Here is a 12851-nt window from a genome sequence, read left to right as displayed (position 1 = left end):
AATAGTCACCCAAGGAAAATTAAACAAAGGAAAAAAAAAAAAGGAAGTATTGTGCTGTCTTAAAGCTGGGGGAAAAATAGAAGGGCTTGTAATACAAATACAGTATCAATATTTAGACAGATCCCACAAATAAGCATCATAAACATTTCAGAAAAAGGTTTACAAGGAAGTAATTAATACATTTCACTGTGTGTATTCATTGACAAAATTACAACAGTTCTGAAAATTATTCTTCCCAGACACCACCTTTAAGCGACTGTCACATCTGATAGAATAGCAAGTTCTGTAATATCTCTTACCTGCAAATCTTTCTCTTACTCTGTCAAAGCTACATATATTCTTGGATCTTTCTCATATGTATAACTGGAGAGTAGTTCCATGATGGAGCCTTTGGCTGGTGGCCAATAATATGGTAGTTTGCATCTGTCATTGTCCTGATGGTGCCTTATGTAATTAAAAGTGTTTTTAAAGACTGTCACCCCATGGGGTTTAATTAAGGTTCAGTCCCTAATAGCCAGCAAGTGTAAGATACATATTTCTATTATAACCTGATCTCTAATTCAGTGGCTTACATGCATGCAGATGTGCTGTAAGGGGCACCCGCAGGAAAGAATTACTGGTAATTTTCTTCTAGAAAGGTCTGGGTCTATTCCAGTATAAAACTTACTAAGCAAAACTAGGCAGGAAAGAAATCCTAAAGTTATCCTGTATGTTGGGACAAAGCTACCACTAGTCTCTACCAAAGACACAGTCCCAAACAGAGAGAAGCGGATGCTTTGAAGCAATAGCTAAGGAGCAGAATTATCTAGGTAACTTTTTGCAAGAAAGACAAAGAAAAGCAGGTAAATAAACTTTAAAACAACATTAACCAGAGAACAACATAAAAATCAAGACAAAGCAGTCAACATTAAGTCCAGACAGCAACCTTTTTAACAAGCACTGGAGTATATTTTAATTGCACTGACTGAAGACTTGGCCATGGTGTAAAAGCCCACTCTAGCAGATGCTGTAAAAAAAGTAAAGGGCACCTGTCTCGGGTTTCACAATCAAAGATTGCCTATTTGAGCAGCCATTCTCTCTTACACCTGATGTGCCTTGATAGAGCCTTTTCCTTCAGACCTGCAAAGTCTTTGAGATACCATACTTAGATAAAGGCAACAGTAATCAGGGGATTATTTCATATTCTGTTTACTACCTTACAGTTATGAGCACAGAGGAACAGAGAAATAATCCCCCCAACTGTCAAGATAAACGACAGATCTAAGAAGAATTTAGACACTACCTTCAAATGTAAAACAGAGCGAGTCTACAAAAGTAATCTTTACATAATAAATTAATTTAATAGATCAGTCAGTAACTTAACTTGCTCGAGATGGGAAATCATAATTTTGAAAGTCTTGTCCTTACAGCTTAAATTGCTCGGATGGAAATTTGTTCACTGTATTTCCACAGCCTAACCAATCCAGTGAGATCCTCTGCAGGGAAGGAGGCCAAAACATATAGAGTTTACAAAATAGCTAGGAAAAATTATTGCAGCTCATTTGCTGCTTTTTTCCTCTTCATTCTTTTGATTTCTAATGCTCTCTATTTTAAAACTCTGCATGCTTTCCTCCATTTGCCTACAACCAAAAAACTAAGGAGACATTTCTGTGTTTTTTACAAGTGTTCTTCGCACTCCCACTTCTACATCATCAGAGTCTTTATTCCAAAATCTTATTCCCCCAGCAGGAAGTCATACACATACTGATCTGTATATAAAGTCCCATAAATGCCAGGCTTTCAATAAAGGAGAATTCTCCTTTCCTTAAGCAAAGCATAGAAATCTATTAACCAGAACTTCTCTTTTCAACAAGAAAGCCAATATGCTGATGTTTCTGAATATAGGAATGACCAATCATCATTGCTATCTGAAAATGGAGGAATTTAGAAGTTTTACCCAGTTAATGTGTAATTACTTGGTTAAGCTTAAAGATACCTAAGTTGTTGTACCTAAACTACCTGTGTTTAGAATAAGAAGCTTCAGGGTCCACTAAAATTGCCCAGGATAAGTATGCAATGGAAATATTAAAGTTTACAGCACAGTTCTTAATGAAATGTTTACAAAAGTTGGGGCACATCATCTTAACACCACTACAATCTGGAATATTCCTAAGAGGCAGTCTGCACAATGTGAAGTGAAGCTGGGTTTTCCCCAAAGCAAACAGAAGACATCAAACACTAACAGATGAGGCCAAGAGAGAAACAAGGTCTCTAAGGTAGAGAATTGATCGTTCATGCCCTGAAACTTTCTGAATGTCACTTAACTGCAACCTCTTAGCATTCCAAACTGTTAGTTCTCCAACTCATCTCTTCCCCAAAAGCTTATTTTAGTATTTGTCTTTTTGGAAAAAAATAATCTAAGGCCAGCAGTGCAGACAGATAGCATAGAAGCTTCTCCTATGCATTCATGGACCACAACTATTGAACTGAGATGGCCTTGTCAGAACAAGCTGTGGGACAAGATTATCAAACTGTGACAAGTAATGGGAAATTCTGCTGCAGGAGTACCTAAAAGTACAAATACATATTAGAGAAAAAACGAGGCTTTGATAAGTAGAGGTTCTTATTTTCAGCACTCAGCACTATGACTGCCAAGCAACTGAGAAAATGGCAGATGTCAAGGGAGGCTGCTGCTCAGGCTCTTGCAGCTCTCTACACCATGTTTAGTGTATGGTTTATCCCCTCTGTAAAAAAGGCAATTTTGAACGCTGCAGAAAGCCAGTGAAATTTTCCTACTTTGTTCATGTATGGAAGTCACATAAGTGATTTCTTCAGCTCAGACCGGTTGCAATAATCTTTACTGTTACCTTTTCTAATACTCAGTTCAGCTACTCAGTTCCACTATAGTATTTGTGAGAAGCAGCATAGGAAGCGTCACCAAACACGTATATTACCATATGAAACAACCTCAGTTCTGAGCCCACTGACATACTGCTATTCCACAATGAAAAAATAGTTCTCCTCTGGTACAAGCATGTCACAGTTAGAACGCTGCACTATGGCAGAGCAAAGAGTGCAAGGAAGTCACTGTACTCAGAAGTACCTAGTGTTAAGGTTAGGTGTAGCACAAGGATTGTGGAATTTTGGAATGCCTTCAACCAGAAGTCACAAGCATAGCAGGTAACTAAAGATGCTGGACAGATTAAACAAGACTTGCACTAAGGACGGACTCAGCTGACTCTCTGAATGTGTGTTGAGTACCACTGTAGTGACACTGAAAATGAAATGTCTCTGCATATCCCATTAGCTAGTTGCCAACCACACACATTGCAACATGCATGGCATTTAAGTGGTTTTCTAATATCATAATATCAACACAACAACAAAACAGAATTCAAGTAATTCAAAACCTCACTCCTAAACTCCTCTGAACTCATTTTGTATCAGACTCTTAGAGTAAGCTTCAGAAAAAGTAATGATAAAAAACGTTAGCCAGAGGAAGGACAACTGTAAAGTTCCATCTAAAATTTGTGGAAGTAACTGTCCACTGCCTTTTGGAGCATGTTGTTGTATACCAGGAAATATCCATCAGGACTCTTAAATGCTGGCCACCAACTGCCACAGTCTTATCGTAGGGACTCCATTCCAGTCACACATGAAAAGTAGATCCAAGAGCAGGACTTCAATCTGACACAAGGAGCACCTGCCCTTTACAAACAAGTCTCTGAAATCACCATCTAGATATTTTAAATATGAATGAACAGGCAAGGCATCCCATTGTTTCCCTCATTCTTTCTTTTTGTCTCCTCCCCCTATTTTTTACCTGGAACTGATCAGATGTACATGTGTTCATCTCTGGTGATACAGGAGGTGTCTGTCCTATTGAAGCTATTTTTTCTGCTGCAGATATTGGTTTCAAAGGTTCCTTGGTAGGCTCTAACATACCCTAAATAAAGAAATAAATTAAAAAAAATAAACCAGACACACACACACACACATATATTCCAAGAACTGCAGACACAAAAAGATAGAAAACACACTACTAGGTAGTACTACCCTCAACTAGCGGCTTGGGGGTAAGCATACATCTCTGGGACACTTTCAGTGAGGGGGACACAGAAGGAGACGGGGCAGGGGAGAGAATTATCTTGGATCCTTAGGCCTAAGAAACATTTTAGAGCCAGTAACAGAAACTCAAGTGCTTAGCTAGAGCTTGCTTTCAAATTTCTATAATGTAATTTAAGCTGAAGGAAACTGTTACTTGATAAGGTGACATCTTCTCCTCCCAATTGTGTGTAGGCTATTCTGGAAATATCAAATGGCTCATCAGAAATGTACAAGTGCATTCATTCCATTTCAAAAATTATGTAATTCAAAAGAAACAAGTCAAATTATCAGTTTACAGAGTGATACCAAGAACAGTAATTACTGACATGGAAATAAATGCGTTGAAAAGCATTAAGAAAATAAATAAATCCACATTTTAAACAAACTGTTCAAAGCTAAACAGTACTATGAAAAATGTCTGAAATGTCTGGTGCTCCTGAATGAAATTGAGGGTGAGAAAGAGATTTACATCACGACCAAAGTTTGCACTGAGACACTGAAACCATCTCAGAACAATGAGGTAAGAGAAAAGAACACCCCAAATAAAACCACTGGATTTGCAACTACCTTATTTTAAAATAATAATTTCAGGACGTCAGTCACCAAGATCAGCTGTCCCACAAATGCTCCTACACAATTAGGGAGGCTCAGAATTTAACCATCAGTTAAATCAATTCTTTTGGACAGCAGAGAAACACACGAAGAGTGTGGCAACAGAAAGCAGAAAGACATTTTACTCCTACCATCATCTGTATCCACCTTATTACGTGCACAAGTATATAAAAAATTTAGGAGATAATTAATCAGCAACAACAATCTGTTGCAAAAAATAGCCACTCGTGTTGCCTACAAACAGTCTTGTTCATAAATATGTTACAAGAAAACAGCAATTGCTATTAATTGTTTTATCTCTCTGTATCAGAATACCATGCTTATATCCAACGCAGTGCATGAGCTGACCTTGATGCATCAGAAAAAACATCTCTAGCAACTGACTGTAAAGTCACTCTACAAAATTAGCCTACAGATTAAATTAGTTTAATATGTACCAAAGAAACTGTAATCCTTTTATATTCCATTTATGAATGACCATATATGTATGTGTGTACATATATAGGATTCCAGGAAAAAAAGAACGTATTTGTTTTGCTCAGACTAGCAAAAACACCAAACCTTATCTTCCGAATGTTTTTACTACTCCAGACATTGCACAGAGTCTGGAATGCCAAACAGGAATTACAGAATATCGGCTTAAGCAAAAACAGTTGACCTTGCTGCACTAGGTTACTTCAGTTTCCTTCAGTCTACAGAAATATAAATTATGCTTGCTATTTTTATCTAGCACTTGGGCCAACACAACAATACTGGCTATACAATGCTTCTTGTATGCATAAATATATATATATTTATATAATTATTTTATATATGAAAAATGTGGGTCCTTTATATATACGTGTATGTGTGTATATATATATAAAAAAAATGTGGGTCCTTTACATATATATGTATAAAATGTGGATCCTTTATATATACATATATAAAAAAACCATGGATCATATATACATATATATATAAATAAAAAATGTGGGTCCTTTATTAATATGGCAATAACACTGCAAAGCATTACCATACACCTCTCTTGATCTTGGGATATTGAGATGCAATCAAGTAATTAATAAACATTCTGTCAGGGAAACAGTTGCACAAAGAATAATGCTCGAGAGCACCGAGAAAACTTCCTACACACATTTCATGGAATACCATAACTATCTGGCAGTTCTTAACCACCTTCCTTTGACGCATCTGGTCTTACTGCCGGGGCTTCCCATAGCTGCTGATGTGAACTGATGTTTTGATTAATTTCAATGTTCCTTTGTCATTTTTGACAACTATTTAACCATGTAGTTCCTTGTGTCAACTTTTAGTATAAATACAATTCAACAAGAAGAACTTTTTATTGCTGCATACACATTAATACATTACTTCAAATCAATTTTTCCTCTTTTAGAAAATGTCTCAAACTGAGCTTGGACTAGCTAGCCCACCTTATTAAATAAATAGCTTGCACTATGAAATAAGCACTACTTTTTAAATTTAAAATAAAGTATCTGCTTGCACACGTAATGAAAATTGTGTATTTGATTATTCTTTTCTAGCATTTCAAGTGATGCCTAAGCCATAACTGTACTCACAAAAATATCTTTCAGCATATTCAGAGCTTAATGTTATTTAATATGTTTCATTACATAATATTGTTGGAACTATAACAAAAAAATAACACTGAAAAAAGCTTACCAGTCCTGCTGCATACATGGGTACTATAACAGGCTGTTTCTTGTTGCCTGTAAAGAGCTGATAAAACAACAACAAAATTTATTTAAGAGTTTCTACGTCAGTGATGATAATATTTTTTTCAGTGTTATATAACTTGTATAATATCAGAGAATAAATACTATGTTAAATGTAACACAATAGTTAGAAACTAATGCAACTTCTAATATTAACAGGTCTTATAAAAAGTTGTCAGATGGTCTGTCATGAAAAGCCATGTTCACTGCAGCTATGCAATTAAGAGACAAGCATTCACACAAAAGGACTTCCACCTGATTCTACATTTAGAGCAGCTTCATTATTTAGAAAGCAAGTTTTATTGACAGACTCACAATATTTCTTGTGTCGATTCCCAAGGAGCGCAAAAGCTTTTTGTTGCTGTGGGAGCCACCCCACTGGTATCTCAGTCCATACGCATCATGGATATCCTGCAGCTCTGTCCACACATCCATCAGTTCCCTATACAACCCATCATAAATCAAGTTATCAACAGGCATAACAGCTTAGCAGCCTTGAATATTTATTCTAGTTTTTAATGCAAGTGACTTATTATACGTTCCAATTAAACTTATGCCCAAGCATAACACCCAGGGGAACTAAAACTGCACAGTGTTCTCAGAACAATTATAGTTCAGACTTATAACCAGAAAACAATGTCCAGAGCAGGCAGGACAAGGCCTATTTAGACTTCCTCATCACATGAATAAATATAGCAATTTATATCAAGTGTAACTAATAAAACATACTCTGATTAACCTGGAGACATCACTTAGAAGATGACATGCTGCTGACTACGTTGATACGTAAGTGAAATACTCCTAGTACACGTAGTCATTGCAAACAAGCAACCTGATAGACAGCTAAGTTTTACTCAATAGCTTCTCAAAATTCTTGAAGCGAACAACTCATTTTGAATGACTGCTATATATTTCATGTTCCCAAAGACGACATGCTTCTACTTAAAATTAAGTTTGAGGCATTGTGGCTTCTTACCCACTATTTGCTAAGGTTTCCTCAGCTGTCATCTGCTTTTCACCTGCTTTCAACAAATAATTCAAGGAACTTATTTCTTCTTCAATTTCAAGAACAGGTACGGAAGGAAAACAGACTTCAAATATTCGTTCCAGGCGACTTAGCAATGTTGTCTATACCAAAGAGACAAATATTTATTTCAAGTTCTGTTAACTGCTTTAAAATTATAAAAATAAGTTAAGATGGAAAACAATATGTAGTTGATACAAAGTTTCACTTACCACAAAATCTGTAACTTAGAGTATCACAAGATTTTTTATAAGCACCAAACACAGGCTGCTAGCTACTGAGAAAGGATCTTGCTCTCTGCAAAATCAGTTCTTACAGAAAAGTTCAGAATAGCTCTTACCACAGTCACTCTTATATTATAAATTAACAGAAAAGATGTGCAATGAGTATAAAGCTACATTTACTTAAAATGTGTTAGATACTCCAATTCTACACATCCTAAGGGTTTCACTGAACACATTTTTCAGCAAGCTTGGTATTCAATGTTATCTGAAATATGAACCGAGACCAGTATCATTAATGATGATGCACTTCAATCTAAACTTGAGATGTAACATTGATTCAGGAGGAAGCTTCATTTCTTACAAGATGTAGGCAGTTAAAGATCTCACAAAACTTATCCTGAAGTTCAACACGCTCATGGTATGATCATAACTTTGAAAATGGTAAGGAAAAACTATTTATAGTCCAAAGACTGCACACTTCCTACCAAGATATTAGTATCAAATACTCAGACGTAGGAAAACTATAATCCCCTGCTACATTTGCTACAGTTCACGTGATAGTCAGGTATAATGCAGAACAGCCAAAAGACTAAGGCATTTAAACATATTTTTGTCAAAAAGTATTTGTAACATTTGTTTTGTACTTCTCCAGACCAAGAAACTAAAGAAAATTACTTAATGGCTTAATTTCTTGCCCTAAAAACTATTTGTGTGTTTTTACATGCTAGAGTCTGTTTAATTTAAATAAAAGAATTATTTTCCTCCAAGCAATTTCCCTTTCCTCCTATTCATGATTCAGACAGTTAATGCTGAATGCTGTGATCCTGCAGGGACTAAAAGCCAACCTTGGGAATGTTTCTATCCTAGCCAAATAACTTAACAAAAAATCCCCACTAAGTTTTACTTTAACTTTATAAGAAGCCCACTAGATAGCAGCATAATTTGCATAACCACAACTTTATGTACTTTGCTCTCACCTGACCTTCTTTCTGCTACCTTACATCATGAACTCACACCAAGAGTATGCAAATACAAATACTCAGAAGTTTTGCGGCAGGGCTATGAATCTATATTCCCTGGTTTTGAGAGACTAGGCAGGACTTCCAGCTTGTCACAGTAGTTGCAACACTGTCTTGATGTCACCATCACTTCAGTGTCCCTTGGGAGAAAGGAAACTTCAGCATCTGAGGAAGGCAGACAAGGTTCTTAAGTTTCATAACGCAGCAAATATCTTGTGTTTTTCTCTCCACCAGTGCCACGATCACTGCTGTTGGGTAGGATAAGGTCTCGGCAATATAAATAGCACATATTGGTACTAATGGTTTCCAGGCATTTTCATTCCACAGCATGCACTGGAGAATGCTTCAATTCTTGCCACTTGAGCCTTGGCAGATGGATTTAATATTAAAAACAAAAAACCCTCAAACAACCTCCTGCCCTCAGAAAACAAACAAACTCCCCCCCCCTTTTTTTTCTGACAAGCACAGTATGCTTTCTTCTTTTTTCTGTCTCTTCTCACTGTAGTATTTCCACATAGACACAGAATTTCAACTTTATTATAGCTCTAAGAACTCAGAGATTAGATGTACCACTGACATGGAACATATTTTTGCCGCCAGTTCAACCCATTAAAAACAGGTAACTGGCAATCTCTTAATGTTTATTAAAAAGAACCAATTGCAAGGTAAGCTCAAAAACAAAATTAAAGCCTGTTTTTCAATGTACTTGTTTTTAACAGCAGCACTTGAATCTCTTCTTGCTAGGGGAAGGAGATGCAAGTCTGACACAAAAGGAGCACTTCTATCTTTCTAGTGTCGAGTTCCTCAACAGCCACCTTTTCGATGCTCTGCTGCACTGCACACAGGGCAGCAATCCAGCTTTTCTGCTAGGGAAATGGAAAAGAAATGGAGTAGGCGAAAAATCCCATGAGCATCTCAGTGTGTGCTAGTATAGCTATGCCAGCAGAGCCCTCCTGTGGAGATGCACCATATTCCAGCAGCATTGCTGAATTTACAAACAAACCTCAGAGGTTTTGTGTTACAATCGAAACATAACACACAGGCTAACAGCATCATATCAGATGATCTTGATTCTGCATTGGAGTCAGGATGACAAGTTGGGAACTGGGAACCAAGTTTGTTCAGTCTATTCTCCCTATACAGCTGCTACCCACAAAAAGCAGGAAAATGAACTTGCTTAGAACATCAGCTCTTCAGTTTTGCTGCCTGTTACAGAAATGCCTGACAGAGACAGCCACCAGGTTCAGTTATTTGTAAAGCATAACATCAAAATGCCATAATTATTATACTATCAAATCATCTGATTTACATAGCATACCTGACTCACACTTTTTTTTTTTCTTTTCCTCTTCATTACCTTACTGGTATATTTTGCCCATAATGAGTCACGTTCTACAGTATGTAATTTTCCGTTTAATCATCTCTTAATGCCCAATCATTTTGGCCATACAGTACAGTACAATACACGTTTTGTGGTTTTTGACACCAATTTACATTTTTAGGAAGTAAAACTAAACAGTATTCCATATTCTAGCCTAATGTTTCAGCATACAAAAGCATGTTCTACTTAAGTTCTAAAACTTAACTTTGCCTGCAATATATCACTTGCCCATATCTTACATGAAAAGGTGATGCTTACTTCATTCCTGTAATACAGCAGGAATACATATTCCCAGTGAAGAGGCAGACGAAAGGCATTGTATCATAAAAACAGCAAGGCAGCACATTTCTTGAAAAGGATCAACATTTCAGAACATACTAGTGACTAAGAATACGCTCGCTTCGGTAAGGAAAGAATTAACAAAGTCTCTAAGAACCAAGCAGCATCTCAGTCAGCACCCAATTTCAAATTTGAACTTAAGAATTGTGCCAAAATTCAGGAACAGTTTAATTATAGCAGTCTTTACACTTCCTTTCCTCTTTTCTAAATTTCTAGAAATGCTTAGCCCTTATTTATGTATGATAGAGAAGAACGGTTTCCATAGCAAACCAGAGTAATTAATTCTATGTGTGCAAATGGACACAGGGATGCGCATACAAACACACATCTCCCGGGCCGTGGCAATGTCCTCAATGGAAACAGCTGAACTTGTTCTTCTAATTGGTAATGAAATCCTGTGGTGACAGCTCCCAGGTATAGAGGGCATTACCAAGATTTTGAAGTTAGTGTAAATGTCCACCTTCTACAAAACTCAATGTATTGCTTATATAAAACAGGCTGTAAGAAAATATTACTTCTGTCATAGACTGTAGTGTCACGTCTTTCAGGGTGAAAAATCCTGAAAAAAGGCAGAAAAGAAAACAAGAACTTTTCTCCACTTTTCCTGTCACTAAAAGCATTTGATACCCAAGTGTTCTCCACTGCCATTTGAGCAGAGTAATTCCTAAAGGCACTTACTGAAGATGTCAATGAAGGCTATAGCTGCCATTCTAAAAATTAACTGTGATTCTCCAAACGGTGACAAACTTAAAGCCCCATAGTTTCTGTGATTGCATAGAAGTTTTTGGTAGACACTTAAGATATGTGGTAACCACCACCTGAAACAATCAAAATATCACAGATGTAACAGACTTTCAAATGAGAATGATAACCACAGGATTAGAATTTATCTCCTTGGCAGTTAAATAGGGGGCAAGATCCAGCCCTCAGAGCTGAAAGGCCAAACTACTTGGTTTACAGAGTGTTTTTCTCATCTTCTCCACCACAACACTATAGAATCAATGAACTCCTTCACCACAGCAAATCTACACTGGCCACACAGCACACTAAATCCTCCCCAGCCACATCCATGCGAACTCAACAGTGACAGGTCGCTGCCTTTCTTCAGAGCTATGAGGAGACACTGAAACTTGCCATACAATATACATGGGCCACGCTACAGAAATAGTTAATACAAGTTGCAGTTTTCACTGTATGACTGCTGTGATGCTTCTCTGGGTGAAGTTTCAGGGAACTCTGTGTACAAAGAGGGAAAAAAACCCCAAACCAGTTGTCTTGCTTCTCTCTACAGTGCCAATCACATTTGAGGCGCAGAGAAGACACGAGAGCTCATCCAGTGAAATTCTCATGCTGGAAGCTGAAGAGCAGAGTGGCACTTTGTCCCTCCTTCCTCCCCACTTTCCATCAGTGGGGACAGCCCAATTGCTCACCACAATCCCCCATTTTCCCCACTCTCACTTACAGCCCACAGCATCTCTGCTCTGGCAGCCTTCAGAGGCGATTTTAAAGAAGGGGGAAGAGTCGAAAGCAGAGCATGCCTTCAGCCCTCCTTTTCCTCCTGCTGGGTTAAAGAGGCTATGGAAGAAGCAACACTCAAGCTCTGGGGTGTTTGCATCTACCCAACACAAAACTGGATGACCTAAGAATAAACTAACCCAGTGTAACAGTTAAATTATTGAGAATATTTAGATATTCAAGTCTTATCTGATAGAAAAACATAAGAAAGGAGACAGAAATGAGCATGTGACGGATCCAAGATGCTAAATGTGTAATTTAGGAAAGGAATAAAGTCCATATGGCCATGATCAGCTTCTACTCAGAATTCAGAAGTCAAGTGAAGGCTCTCAAAAACCAGCAGAACAAAGCTCAGGGGCCAGAAGCCAAGAAGAGAAACTGATTAACCTGAGAGATTTTATTTATTTTAAATTATGAACCCACTGCACTGGAAAGTGCCTAACAGATATTTATGACCATTTAAACAAAATAAATCAGAGGTTAAAGGAGAAATTCCCTTTGCTGGGTTTTCTAATAACCAAACCATATTTTCCAGTAGCACCTTTGCCTGTGTGGAGCTAAGACACCATATGGGACTTTTTTGGGGGTTTTATTATTATTTATTTCTCCCTTCTTTTTTGTCTTTAAGAGCTAAACTACATGACCATGCAGTTAACACAGGGGAGCTGAGAAACTGATTTCAATGGATGCAACTCACCAGGGGAACACACCAATCAACTTCAGTGGGTCTCAAAATCTTTTGGGCTCAAGCATTAAACAAAGTTGAACAGTTAATTAAACACACTTAAGCAAACAAATCACTAAGTTGCTAGTTAAATGAGGGCAGTTTTTTTTTTGGAAAGGTTTATGGACTGCTTAAACGAAGAATCAGTTTGCTCTCCACATAGCAACAATTTCTTTCTTTCTCTGATTTGC

General features: G+C 37.3%; 1 protein-coding gene across 4 annotated transcripts in view; it reads right to left on the bottom strand.

Annotated features, from left to right (window-relative positions):
* The window catches only part of AFTPH (aftiphilin), a 47237-nt gene that overhangs the window by 15447 nt on the left and 18939 nt on the right, over positions 1–12851 (bottom strand). For all 4 annotated transcript variants that reach the window (XR_012834777.1, XR_012834778.1, XM_075749678.1 and 1 more), the window contains exons 3-6: positions 7411–7562; positions 6750–6876; positions 6382–6438; positions 3803–3925 (exon numbers count right to left, since the gene is read on the bottom strand). Coding sequence is in view for 2 of the 4 variants with exons in the window: in XM_075749678.1 (XP_075605793.1) it covers positions 3803–3925; positions 6382–6438; positions 6750–6876; positions 7411–7562 (459 nt within the window). In the remaining 2 variants the exon portion in view is untranslated. The remainder of the gene's footprint in view (positions 1–3802; positions 3926–6381; positions 6439–6749; positions 6877–7410; positions 7563–12851) is intronic.

The sequence above is a fragment of the Balearica regulorum genome, chromosome 3 (assembly GCF_011004875.1).
Source record: "Balearica regulorum gibbericeps isolate bBalReg1 chromosome 3, bBalReg1.pri, whole genome shotgun sequence".
Lineage (NCBI taxonomy): Eukaryota > Metazoa > Chordata > Aves > Gruiformes > Gruidae > Balearica > Balearica regulorum.
Note: the sequence above shows the minus strand (reverse complement) of the source record. Positions and strands in the feature narration are given on the sequence as shown.